The 14,755-nt window shown below is 38.1% G+C and overlaps 1 protein-coding gene across 1 annotated transcript; it reads right to left on the reverse strand.

The window, feature by feature from the left end:
- Positions 1-404: 404 nt before the first annotated feature.
- Positions 405-8,342, reverse strand: rbm44 (RNA binding motif protein 44). The gene is made up of 19 exons (XM_062432259.1): positions 8,328-8,342; positions 7,933-8,074; positions 7,554-7,581; positions 7,353-7,459; positions 6,608-6,682; positions 5,819-6,018; positions 5,525-5,703; positions 4,747-5,374; positions 4,608-4,669; positions 4,363-4,512; positions 4,012-4,177; positions 3,886-3,917; positions 3,688-3,772; positions 3,430-3,562; positions 3,233-3,340; positions 3,064-3,128; positions 2,844-2,896; positions 2,299-2,512; positions 405-695 (listed from the first exon to the last, which is right to left on the reverse strand). The coding sequence occupies exons 1-19, from the start codon at positions 8,340-8,342 to the stop codon at positions 405-407; spliced, it is 2,733 nt and encodes a 910-aa protein (XP_062288243.1).
- Positions 8,343-14,755: the final 6,413 nt, after the last annotated feature.

Genomic DNA, 14,755 nt, shown 5'->3' on the forward strand with positions numbered 1-14,755 from the left:
GATAACACATTTTCATGTATATCCTTTTTATTTACAGAGGGTATAACATACAAACAAAGCTGCTGCATTTATAACTGTATGCAGACATTACAACCGTGTTTAATGTCTATTATAAAGTAAACTAACTGCCAATAAAAACAGCAGGGGAGGGACTGTTTTGAAGCCCTGAAACTTTAAATGTACCAACTTTTTAGACAAAAGAAATCAGTTCACTGAATAACAAAACCAATCCAATGCTACCTGGAATGAACACAAACACTACGGGAAACTATAACACCGTTTTTACTTTATAACAGACTTTTTTTGGCAAACGCCAATATTTATATTCATACCGTTGATGCTATTCTAACACGTAACCTTCAAACAATCAGTAACAACAACAACAACAACAAAAACTCAAGCTATTATTGTGTGGAACTGGCTGGCCTTGTAAGGAGTTCAGATGTCATCTCCCTGATGGTCCTGAGGGGCAGGCCGCTGAGGACACCCTGGTGCTTGGTCCTCAGCTCGATCAGAGCGTCCACAATCCTCTGCCTCCCGATGTCAGGGTGGAGCTGAGTCAGCTGTGCCATCAGGGTATCGAAGCTGCCCATGGTGCCATAGTGTTGGGGAACACAGGTTCCCTTTGCCGTGGGGGAGATGCAGACCACCTTCCTGTTGTTTAGACTAGAGCTAAGAGGAGGCTGAGTTATCAGCTGGAGAGAAGACAGAACAGATGAAGTTAAATCAATACCATAGCATAAAAACATGTACAGCTTTTTAGGTTTTCAGGATGATGTAGAATGAATAAACTAATCTTCTTAACTTTTATAACAACTTTCAATTATTTTCATTACCAATTTACATGCCCGTTATATTCTGAAAGAATCATTTTTTTCATAAAATGTCAATGAAAAACAGTCCAAAGTAGAGCCCGATCGATATGGGATTTTTAAAACAGATACCAAATTTAGAGTGGAAAAATTCACAGATAACAGATATGGTGGCCATTATAATGAATTTTTGAACTGGAATGAAAATAGACGTTCTCTATGTGGATTGTTCACTGATATGAGGCTGCTTTATTAAACAAGTAACTAATGAAGTATATTTAACATTGTTAAGCATTTCTAGAAATTAACACTAACAAAATAAAGAATAAATAAAAACAAAATAGCAAAATAAACATCAGTACTGTACCGTATCAGTCATTATTTCAATTGATTTTCAATTTGTTTTCAATTGTTTATCAATAAATGTCATTATCAATATTTCACAGTTCATGTAGTAGAGATGAAGAGCAGCAGTAATGTTAGTCTGTTACACATGTTCAGGGGAAACTTTCAACAGTGAAATGAACAACTGTAGCTGTTCAGTTGGAGAAAAACTGAACTGTGAGTCGTGAACAAAACCGTTTCATGTGAATACATGTTCACACATTAGCTTCTGCTTAGCTGACAATGTATGAAAATAGCTACGTGGTTAGCTGGCTAGCTAATGTGGTTAACGAGTATAATGAGTAAAAAAATGGAGAAGTGGTTTATTTTCAAGCATTGTCTCAAACTAGTTCACAACATAGTGTGCAATCAACATTGAACAGACTCGGCCCACCACATGTCTGCTGAGCTGCAGAAAGCTGCTCTGATGCTAACTTTTCGGCCTGCTAATATTATATTACTGATAAACTGTAGCTGGCTAACATAGCAAACAGATGTTAAAAGCATGAGTGACATGTTGTCAGGGATTGACTTAATGTTATATTGAATAGGGGAAATGATGGGGTCGTTGTTTATTAACTTCTCAGTATGTATTTCACAGATTTGTTGACAACTTACTGTGGAGACAACGCTTGACTCCAAGTCTATACTACCTTGAGCTCTGATACCAACTCTGCCCCACATGCAGAGCTGACAGTATTGTAAATGAAGTCGAAGCGCTCTCTGCTGGATAAATTACGTAATGACACCATGCTTAAATCAACCAAGCATCATTTTCTGCACAATATGTTCTGAAAGAAGTTTTTATATGGGCGCATATCAGAAAAACATGGGACGCCGATACCGATATATCTGTGAAAGGCCCATATCGGCCGATAAATCGGTTGGGCACTACTACAGACTTAAGAAAACATCTTTATTTGGTACAGATCCCTGCAAAAATCATATTATCATTTTTATGTTATTTAATTAAGATGACAATATTACAAATCATACCTCAATTGCAAATCAGTCAAAATAATTGCGATTAGATATTTTTGCGCAACTGTTCAGCCTGAATAGAGAAGATGGCATTATGGACCTTTATTTCTCATGCTCTCACCTGTCTGTGAGTGCTGCTGGAGTCAGTCTTGGAGGTTGGTGGTTTGGTGGTGTCTTGTGAGGACTCAGGCCCACAGATGGAGGTTGAGGCCTGGCTCTGGCTCCCTGCTGTGGCTCTGTTGATGAGCCCCACATTTAAAGTATGGCCTTGCATTATGTAGCCATTCAGATCTGTCACTGCACCCTCTGCATTGGCCACCATCACTATGGCAACTCTAGAGAACCCAGCCAGTGAGACAGTTGTTACACATAAATTTGACGATTTGGAAAGAAAATTGCTGCTGTGACATTTATTCTTGCAAATATGAACGCTGGATGAGAAGTTTGACATAAATAACGACTTCACAGGAAATGGGGAAACATATAAAGCTGCTTAATGTAAAAATACATGAATATAAAAGAAGCATTAACAGTGTGGTGATTTCACAAGTAATGTGTGTTACATTAGATGTTCTCAGATAGCAGAGCAGAGGCTCACCGCAAATCATTATTTAGAGTAGAGATGCTGACTTCAGAGGCCTGGTATTTCTCAAACCACTGCATCACTTCACTCTGGCAAAGACAAAGTTTTGTTTAAAGCCTCCGCTGCCCTCTGCTGGCTACAACCGAACACACAATGAATAAGAATTCCTATTTCCAATTTTCCATACACATTTCCATCTATATTTAACTAGATATGACTACTATCAAACGTATCTCTCGAGGAGCTTTCTTTGAGGTGGTATTGTTGTTTTTTCTGCGCCCAGCAGCAGAAATGTGCACTCACCTCAGTCACATTACTGGGTAAGTTGACACACAGTATTGAGTTCTTTGTCTCCTCACTGGTTGATTCTGTGCTTACAACAAATTCAACAAGAAAGGATTTAAACAAATATAAATCCTAAGTATGCATGATTGCAACTGTAAGGCTTTAACTACATCCACTAAGTGTGTACCGTCTCTCTTATCTTTTGACTCCTCTCCTATCTGAGCAGCCGCTGCATGCTCCAGGTCTTCCTCAGCATCGAACCACGCCTCGCTCATGTTCAGCTCTTCGCACGCACCTGCTGCCCAAAAAGAACAGCACACGACAGACTCAACAGACAAATTCAAGAGTAGTTACTGAAAATACCTGAAAGATGCTTTTGCTTACTCGTCTGCTTTTCTTCTGGCTTGTATGCTTTACATATAGTGCCCCTTTCTTGGGGGACGAGAGTGACGGCTCTCCTGGATTTGCAGCTGTCCTTTGTGAGCTGGTTAGCTGGGATTTGCTTTTTCTGACCACCCTGCAGAGTAATGAACCAAACACTGTTCAAACTGGCTTCAATTAGCAGCCATACAGCAACAATAAGCAGCTCATGGATTTCGTTTTAACAGAACTCTTCTCTGACATCTCCGTCTGTCAGCACACCTGGTAGCCATTGCTGTCTTGACCCTCAGAGTATCTAGTTCCTCCACCTGGTGCTTCACTATTTTCCTGCGACTGCTGAGAGCTCCTACAGACAAGGTAAAATAAATTTACAGCATCCGGAAAGTCAAAGGCCAAGTCTGCTAAACCACTGAAATAGAATAACATCTGACATGCATTGTACTGTATGTGCTAACATACCAAGATGATTTATTTCCCAGCACATCACTGATCTAAAACAGAGAATTAGACAATTATCAAATCTGTGCTTAAAATATTTGATATCACTACTAGTTTTAAATATTTTGAGATTTCTGGGTTAGTTACCTGTGTAGGGATGTAACTTGCTTGTGTCATGATCTTCTCACAGTCAACAGACAGAGGCTTCAGCTGCTCCAGAGGAACCCCTGCCAGGATCTTGTCCCTCATCTGCTTATAGTCTGATTCCAGATTCTGCAGAACAGTCACAATGTTTGCAGGAGGCTCCTTCAGCCTACAGTGAGAGGGAAATGATACAAGTACATGCTTGTCAACTAATTTACATTATAAAAATCCATCTGGATAAATTGATTAAATTACAATTTGACACTCATTAACTGTTTCAGCGGCAAAAAGCTATTTCTATATTAAAAAAATTAAAAACTAAAATATGACCATTACATATTAATGTCTACATACATTGTTGAAAGCTGTCCTCCTTCAGCAGAGGTGCAGTAGAGTCTCCAGCAGTGCTGTCTGCACATGTTGTACTGCAGGGCCAGGAGACACAGCTCTGCTTGTTGAGCACGCTGCATACAGTCACATTCCTTTCTCAATCTGTGACCCTGACTGCACAAAAATAAATACAAATATTAGTTATAAAACTGTAGGAGAAATACATTGTGAACAAAACTAATATATAATGTCATGTTTTGATATTTTACCTGTTAATTTTCTTTTTTTGCTCTCTTGGTTTAACTTGAGCCATTTTGATTTTGGTAAATTCCTGAAATGTTAAAAAGAGGTTGTGTAACATTTTGATATAAACAGCTATTAGCATCAGTTCTTTAGTTTCAACCTTACCTCAGCGAGATAGTCCAGATCAGCCATGTGGACTTCAGTAATGATGTCCTTGTCAGCTGTTGCTGGATCCTCAGTTTGGGTAAAAGCCAACACGCCCTCGGTCAGATCAGTGCCAACCATGGCGTCACAGGTAGGAGCACGGGGCATAGGGGAGGTGTACTTCTCTGCAGTGCTTATCTTCATAGGACAATCATCAGCCTTCAGGGTCTCACTGCTGCCTGCAGGTTCTTCACTGATAGTAGTGACTACACCTGAGTGAACCACACTGACAGGTGCTTTCTGAGCTTCCACGGGCATACAGATAAGGATGCTCTTATCGTCCTCCATGAGGCTATAGAAGTTGTTGCTCGGATCTTCAAGGCTTGAGCTAACTTGATCATCACCTGCAGGGTATTCACTACCATAGACCGTGTAATTCTGACAGGCTGTGTTTGAGTACGTTTCATCTACTGGTTGAGCAAAAGTCTCCCTCGAGGTGGATATTCCCTTGAAGGCCAGAAGAGAGTTGTTCTTTTCTGGTTCCCCTGACTGGGTCAAGCTCTTGTCACAGTACTCTGTGTCATCCATTTGGATACTATCCAAGGTGTAGTACTCAGAAGACTCTCTCTTAATTGTTGACCATTCAGACCTGAAACATGAAAAAAATTATGTTTACATTTACCCTGGTTGATCTACATATTAGTGTTAAAGTAATTTTCAAAGTGGATGGTTTCCAGACACAGTACCAGTCAAAAGTTTAGACACTGTTTCTCATTTAAGTGAAAATATGCATACTCACTGTAACTGACTGATTTCAGCACATGTGAAGTTAGGACTCTGGTCTTGTGCCACTGAAATCTGGCCGCTGAGCTCAGGCTTTCCCTTCTGTCTGCATCTCTCCAGCTCCATGTCCAGAGAGAAGCTGACCATGGCTGCTGGATCCTTGCAAACAGCACCACTGCTGTTACTCCTGGACAGCTGGGACAGTGGGGACCCCGTCAAATAAAATGATAATAGTCATGCATTAATCATCTTTTTGTCAACAAAAGGTAATCATACAGCATCTTTACAACATTCAAGCAGTTAAGTATACCCCCACTTGATGTGCTTTCTGATGGCTCTCTGTGAAGGGGCTGTTATAGGCTGTTTGGAAGCTGTCTTGCGGATGGGCAATCTGTTTGGTGGGGCGCATCTCCTGTGACTGTTTCTGTGATCCAGACCTGCTGTTGTTGCAGCGGGGCAGGGATGAATCCTCACTCAATGTGTTGGAAAGCATCTCCTCTAACTCAAGATCTGTATGGGGCATTTCTTGCAAGAGGAGGAAACAAACAGAACAGAACAGCAGTTGTTTCTAGTATGAAAGTTCTAATGTCATTCATACAGGTAGCACAATGTCAAGACACAACATTGATCCACTGCACTGAAGAGGTAGCGTGTGTCGGATGGATTTGTGTCATTAAAAAAAATTCCTATGTAACAATTTCATACAAAAACAATAAATGAGCATCGCCAGCAGTGTATGAGACTTGCATATTACCACATCTGCACTTTTCCACTCTTGTCGTTACAGATCTGAAAATCAATCAATCTTTATTTGTATAGCGCCAAATCACAACAAAGTCATCTCAAGGCCCTTTACACATAGTAAACAAAAACAGAGCTTCAACAATGTATCACTGCAACATGATAAAGCCTTAACTCATGTAACGTAGAGTATAATCAATTCACAGTATTAAGACGTACCTGTGCTTGTTGTATGTGGTGGTCAGCTGGACAGGACTGTTAACTCCGATGTTATCTGCAATGATTGTAAATGAAAACTGTCATTTTTCATTATTGTACATGTGCTACTTACTAGGTTATAGCAGCTTAACAAACTTACACTTCACATAAACATGATGCTTCGACAGCTCCAGGGAAGGATGTTGATGCAGAAACTGGTATAAACCTCCATCATCTATGAGAAAGGAAAGCAATCAACTTTTGAAATTGAAGGAAATAAAACTCACACTTCAACACACAAACCACACATTTAATTGCTCAATTACCACTCTCCCCTCAATAAAATAAAATCCTAATAATATTGTCTCAATATGTAACTGTCTGTGGGACTGTATGGTTTTGTTTATTTTGTTCTGTTATTTATTGCCTTCTGGTCATAAACTTGTCATCAGCCCCTCAGTTTTTCACAACCCCAACATGAATTTCTCAGTAACTTTTTAACTCCTCCTTTCTTATGTGTATGTGTTGTTGTGTATAAGTCACATTATGTTCACTGTTTTCTACAACACCCTTTGTCACTAAATAAAATTAAATACAATGTTAAACTCATAAATTCAACATTTAGAAACGGGCTGCCAGCTTAACCCACAATTCCCTTCCTATAAAAACACACTACTGTGGGCACTAATAGTTAGACATACTATTAAAGCTGAGATTTAATGAAAATAATAGCTGACAAGGAAAATAACATATCACTGCCAGCTATTTAGCATTAAGTTAATGATGATCAAATATATTCAGTGAGAAACTTTCTCCATTTAGGAGACAACAGACTCTATCAGTGCTACCATGGAGCAGATATGACTGTGGACCACTGTGAACCAAGTCGCTGCATAGAAACAGACCTTGTATGATCTTTCTGTCGTCTGGAGACAAACTGAGATACCAGACCAGCAGTTTTTGGTCAGTTAGCGCCAGGTAGGGATGACCTTCCACCAAATCAAACACTGACCTGTAAGATGCAAAATAAGAAGCTCTTTAGGTCAGCAAATGAATGTTGAGATCCAAAGATAGTTGTACCGAGAGAGTGAAAACAAGCTACATACCTTTCCAGAAGGAATCTCCTGTTCTCTTCTGTTGATAGAGAAACCAGTCAGACGAATGAGCGAAACAACAGCCACAATTGTGTTATGAATTTATATTAATAACAAATCTGTCTTAAAAAAAAAAAAAAAACAGTCAGGTAGGTGGCCATATGAATACTGGAACAGATATTGCTTGCAGATATCATTCCTGTCCATACTAAGAGATTTCCTTACACAATCCAGTCCTCATGTCACTATGCTAAAGTATAGCTAATGCACAATTCATCTAGTGTTAATGCACACTCCGCAGACCTACAACGTTACAGTCTTTTTAATGGAAAATTCCCTCTTATGTTAACAGACGGCTTGTTTTATAATGACAGTGTATTTGAAGACTTACTTGGAGTTCGCTTCTCAGTCACTTTGTTGTAAAAACATGGTATCGCCTGGGAGGACACCAACACGCCAGCATAGTCACCCGTAAAGTACGAATGCCCGGGAACCTGGTAGGGTAAGGAGATTGGATAGCAAGGCCACCCTGTCTGAAAAGCGGGGAAAACGGTCATTTAAGATCTTAAATGAGCAGTCGTCGAGGTGGTCAAATGTTAGCAACACAGTATGACTCAATGAAGACTCAAAAATTAATGTTACTGTCGCTAGCTAACATTATACATGAGGGACGCTGAAAACAACGCCGAATGACGTCGAAATATATATCGTCACCGTCATTCTGTGTGCAACAGCAATATAGATGTGAACCTAACCCCTTAACTTCAATGTTAAATACTTTGTTACCTGTGGTGTTGTCATATCCACCTCCTTACAAGACAACGCCAAAAAACACACCAAATGTCTTCTGTTTCTTTCAGTTTCAATGAGTTTCACAGAGCCACCCTTTAAGCGTTGTGAATCTGCCAATTAAGTTGATTGGTAGCCATTGCTAGACCTTATTTCAAAGGGTCCGTTCAACCAAAATAAAGTGCGCGTCTACATTACATTGTACGGTAAAGCGTGTGGGCGCCGACAAGGACTTCATTCATGGGCGTTTATACTCGAATGACCACAAAAGTTGCTCAAAACGGGAAAGTTTCTATTTTTTTCTTATTTCATTTGTTGAAATACATTCATATCTGTCATTAATTTCTTGTTCTTTCACTATAGTAGATAAGATATTCCTTTATTAGTCCCACAATGGGGGGATTTGCAGTATTAGTGGACAGTAAAAATAGAAGAGCATCAATAAGAAAGAATAAAGAACAATAAATAAGTACGAAAAACATTAACAATAATAGTAGAGTATATCATTTAAAAAAATATTATAATAATTGTGACATTATTTACAGCACAACAGTCATATTGGGATTAAAGTGAAGATAAAAAAATTAAAGGTATATAATATATATATTGCACAGTTGAATTGAAATTGGTATTATACATGAAATACTAATATTGCACAACATTGGACATTAAAAGTGCATTGTAATAATTAGATGCTAAAATCATAACAAAATCCCTTCCATTTCTACATGATGTTAAAATGTAATGTAAAAAAAAAATTTATCAAATTGTTATCAGCAAACTCAATCATATTCTTGTACAACAGGTCTCCACGTATCTCTGTGATTTTCCAGTTGTTTCACTGCATCATTTTTAAATAATTAAATAATAATATGTCATACCCAATACACATATATTGCTGTATGGCCAACAAGCAGATATCACTTTTAAAAATTGGACTTTGTTGTCCACAGCAAAATCCATAATATTCTCATACAATACCTGTTGTTTTACTCCAGATTTTTCATAAGCAGATGCTAAAATCATAAACAATATGCATATATTGCTATATAGTCATTTTAAAACACTCCAAAAAGTGCTGGGTTATTTCTGTAACACTGTAGCACATTGTTGGGTTGATAATTCTGCGCTACTTGGGGCCCTGTAAACACACCGTTTGGTTGTTTATGCTGGGTCAAAGGGGTTGACCCTCACTAGCTGGTTAATAATCCACACACTGATGATGTGTAAATTATAAATGCAAAATTTGGGTCTGATAGAGCTCATCAGTCATTAACTACTTTTCCACTCTTTGCTTTGGTATCAGAAACAATCTGGCATTACTTTAAAAATGTTTTATGTGACATATTTAGAATAGTGTCTTCATCATCTAATGAAACAGCATGAAATAATCACTCTATAATTAAGTCATGTATAATAATTCTTACATTTCTTGATGAACTCTACTCAAAATAAGCTGTTTCCTTTATTTGCCTTGATGGAGTAGCTTCCTGGTTAATATCTTGTAAACAGTTTTTTGGATTATTCAGTAAAAGTTCCTTGCAGAAACTATTATGTGTAAAAATATATATTTAAATTCCAGGACCACAGATACAATTTAATTCACCTTCATTTTATCATAGTGGATAAATCTCATAGGCAGACTTCCCACAACCTCAGCAAGTGGGCGAGAACAAGCCAAATTACCATCCAAAACAACAAGCAAACACTTAACGGGCAGCAGTTAGCAGATGGGTGCAGTCCCGCATGTCTCATCACTTCCATTATTGCCATGTCTGCGTCATGTTTTCTCAGGCAGGTGCAGAAAACGATGCAATAATTGTGCTATTTCAGTCGTATAATCACAATGCCATAAGCAGCTTGTACCATACTCAAAAATGGCATCAAATCAGATTCATAATCTTGTTTACATATGTGTTGATCATAGAGTTACTAATATAAACTAAATATCTGCTCAACCACATATATAATGGTCATTTTCTTACTGATCAGCTGCATATGTTTATAGTAGTTTGTCTGTTGATTTAGCGGTCAGCACACTTGTATAATGTACAAAGCTCCTGCTGTTGTGGTCCTCTCCCATCAACAGCAGGGAGGACAATTATATAATTTTGACGTCAGCATGTTTTGAAATCCAAAGGACTCGATATAGTGACGGTATTGTTTTGCCACCAGGATATATTCATATCCCAGTCTAATGAGTGCTGCATTTTATTTTGTGCAGTTCATGTCAGTTTTATTGTCTCTGTGTGGAAATTCAATGTGCAGCTAAAGAGAGTGAAAAGCACACATAACAACAGCTCCAATGCTCAACTCCCACACTACACCTACGATTTCCAGGAGAAAAAAAGAGAGCAGCTGCCTCTTCAGCTGCATTATATCCATCTAATGCAACGTGTCATTCAGAGTTATGGACAATAGAAGTTTTACAGATGTGTGTCTGTGTGTGTGTGTGTGTATGTGTGTTTTTCTAAGCCAGAAAACTATATGTAGGATGTTACTGGCCTGATGGTATGATCAACCACACATGATCTACATTTAAAAAAAAAAAAACCCAAACATGTAAAAAAGAAAAAGGACAACAACAAAAAAAGATCTAAAATGTTGGGTTGGATTGTGTATCATCATTTTCAACTGTAAGGTGAAGCTTAAGTAATGTTTGCTATTATGACAGCCAACACAACACTGTTACAAGCTGAAATAAGTGTGAGAGCTGTTAAATCCATTTAAAAGAGTGACAAAAACTTTGGCTGATGAAATTATTCATTGTTTAAAAACAGACCATTGTAGTATTTTCACTTCTGTACCAGTTACATTTAATAGTCAATTTTATGATCTACATCCAGTCTTAAAACCCAGATACTAATAGCCTAACTGTATTGAAGTATGCTAGACTGTATATGTATCTATACTGAAGTCTTTTATCACCTCATAGTATAAAAGAGTATATAGGGTATAAAGGAATTCAATGAATAATCAAGAAAGGTCCAGTCTAAACTTTTATGCTATCATGGACAAGAACTTCTTAAAGTCCTTCGAAAAATTGGAAATTTGAACATTCCCTGCAGAGGAAGATTATGTGATATGATGGAAAGCTCCAGAATGGCTACTAAATTGATCTTGTATTGTTTTGTCTAGAGCTGCAAAAATTAGTTAATTAATCAATTAGTTGCCAACTTTTAAATGAATCACCAGCTAGACTGATAATCGATTTATTGTTTAGGGTTATTCTTTAACAACAACAAAAAAGTCCAAATTCTCTGTTTCCAACTCCTCAAATGTGAATATTTTTTCTCTCAGCATAGATCTTTTATATTCTCTCTTTTCCATTAGCAGGTTATCCCCAAATCTCACTGGTATTGTTCTCATTATCCTTCGATACCACATAGATAACGCCAGCAGAAAAACCAGCTCATTAAAAAATGGTTTCCATGAGTAATGCTCAGCAGTGCTGAAGAAATATTTTGGCGTACCTGTCATCTCTGCCACATCATCTCTTTCCAAACGGGCTCAAAGTCCCTGTTGGAGACAACAGCTGAACTCAAAATAAGATTAGTTAATCTAATTTTTCAAATAATATGCTCTATAATTATATTCTGTAACCTAAATCTTATTATTATACTGTTATGGATACTGAACACCTTGGTTATTGTGTTCTAGTAGGAAAGGTACTTGTCCACTAGAGGGCAGCGACATTTCATGTGCAATAAATATGAAAGCAAGCTTGTGGGTGGTGTGTGTGTGTGTGTATGTGTTTGTGTACATGTTTGTGAGAAATCAGTTATGTAACACAGTTTTAGCACCAACATCTCACCATGGTAATTAGGATTGTGAAAACACAACATGTTGGCCAAATAATGTGAAAGATTTGTGCTGCTCCCTTCCTTCCAGAACGACCCATATTTCTCAGTAGTCGTAGGCAGAACTGAGTAGTTCACACTCTTAAATTATAGTGGGAGGCTTTGTGTGTGTGTGTGTGTGTGTATGTGTGTGTGTGTGTGTGTGTGTGTACTTGTATAGATATCATTGTAAGAACCAATTTGAGTTTTACACTGGGAAAGTGAGGACATTTTAGCAAAGTAGGGACATTCAAAGGGCCGTTTCAGGCTTTGGACTTGGTTTTAGAGTCAAGGTTAGAATTGGGTTTAGGTTTAGTTTAAGGTAAGTGCTAGGTTTAGGCATTTAGTTGTGGTGTTCAAAGTTAGGGTTAGGGATTAGGCAATGCATTATGTCAAAGAGTGTCCTCACTAAGATACCTATACAGATGTATGTGTGTGTGTGTGTGTGTGTGTGTGTGTGTGTGTGTGTGTGTGTGTGTGTGTGTGTGTGTGTGTGTGTATTGACACACTGAGTGCCTGCCATGGTCTGAAGATTCAAAGCTGAAACCACATTACGCATGAGCTGCCGTGGCTTGTATCTGGATCAATAATTTACTTGGAGGCAGCCAGTGGTCATGTGGCATAATGTATGTTGATGGACGACCCATTTGTTCTGTCCACTTTTCTCCCTGCACAGACCCAGGGCCATGTATCAAGCTCTCTTTAATAGTGTATGTATTGATTTAGTTTGATGTTTATGATGCAGCCTTTTTTATTTTTTTTATTTCGTACATTTGGCGCCCTGAACTATCTCTCTAACATGTATACATTCTGTCCATACCTTATTGTTAACCTTTAGCAGGTCAACAAGTGGCACTCTACATGGAGGAGACTTTCTGTATAGGTGATGGCTGTTTCCAAGGCAACGTGATGTTTTACAAAGCTTCACTTGCTCCTGTTAAACAGATCAGGACTACTATACTGGACTCATGGCTTAATCTTGAGGAAGTCCGTAATATGGGAAGGAAAGGTATATCAGCTAGGTATAGGTATAGCAAGATAGGAAGAAGGGAAGTGGTGATTTTTAGCCTTGTCTGTCTGTCGGTCTGTCTACCACATTGGTTCAGACTGACTCTCTAAGGCCAGGTTCTGATCGAAATGTATTATTCGGTTCAGCTAATTTTAGTATGAACTCCACCGTTGACAAGGGTTGCAAAAAAACCTACAATGATTGATTGGGTAAGACAAACACATGACCAAAAATATTAAAGCCAGTCCATATACTAGGTCAATTTTTTGTGGAAAAGTTAGTAAGTGGACCTTTTGATTAGATTTATTTTTGGTCAAACTACTGTTTTCTAAGCCCAGGATTGAACTCAGGATGCTGGATAGGCTCAAAATATTTGTGACTGTGATGGATTGCATGATCTACATAATTCTGACAAGACATTTTTTACAATAGGCACTTCTTTTTTTGTGTATTCATCAGACACTGCTCGATAAGCTAAGAGAGGAGACGAGAATGGTTAAGTACATTCACTCATCTCTGTCTGTTTTTTAAAACTACATCTCATGCTATCCTGCAAAGTGTTCCAAATTTTGGCACCCACACATTTAAAGGATTTAAATAACAAAACAAGCAAAAAAACTTGTATCTATACATTTTGACTATGCCTTGTATTATATCTATGTTTTGATTCTTTTGCAACTTTTTGCCATGCAACTTGTGCAACCAACTTTCTCTCTATCCATCCACCCAACATCACAAAAGTCATCTGAATTATATCACTTTCTATATGATACATACTGTAGAAATGTTGATATTTTACATATTAAACATATTGAAATGTAGAGATTCAACATATCCGTGGTTTGCAGAAATGTATAATACCAACATTTTATTCTGTTGACTGAGCTGCTCATACACCTCCACCAAATCCTGAAAAAAACAGAAACACAAAGGGCACCTAGGAGTAGAATTTATCTCTAAAAAAGAAAAAAAAAAGAAAAAACAACTGTTATGAGTGATGGCAACAACTATACTCGCACTAACATGCAATATCAGGGTAGGGCACCTCCCATGACCACACTAAAAGGCCTTTCATAGCATTCAAAGGCACTCTGTCCTCTCAATCAATGGAAAATTGCCTGCCAGCCTGTGTTACTGGAGACCAGAGCTTGGCTTTTACACTCTGTGGTTTGATAAGGCTCTCACTCAACAGCAGGCAGAGTGCTGCTGGCCATCAAAACAATACCCGAGTCTAAAGCTTCACACTTTTATCACACACTGTACCAGATAGCATCACGCACCCAATGTCAGTTCAAGACATATTGTAAAAACAACTGCTCATGCCTCAGGGAAGCATTGGGAATGTTGGGAAAGCTGATGGTTGTGAAACAAAACATAATTTACAAGTCTTCAGCTAGTGTTCACTCATTAAAACCAATAAGCAAATCAAACAACACTTATTGGGTTATAAATTATATAATAGGCCCATACATACAGACCCATATTTAAAAAAAAAAAAAAAAGGTACAGTGAATCAGATTACCAGAAACCAATACCACACAGTGAACTCAGGGTTTATCAGGAGGTAATCTCCCATT

The sequence above is a fragment of the Scomber scombrus genome, chromosome 13, assembly GCF_963691925.1.
Source record: "Scomber scombrus chromosome 13, fScoSco1.1, whole genome shotgun sequence".
Classification (NCBI taxonomy): Eukaryota; Metazoa; Chordata; class Actinopteri; order Scombriformes; family Scombridae; genus Scomber; species Scomber scombrus.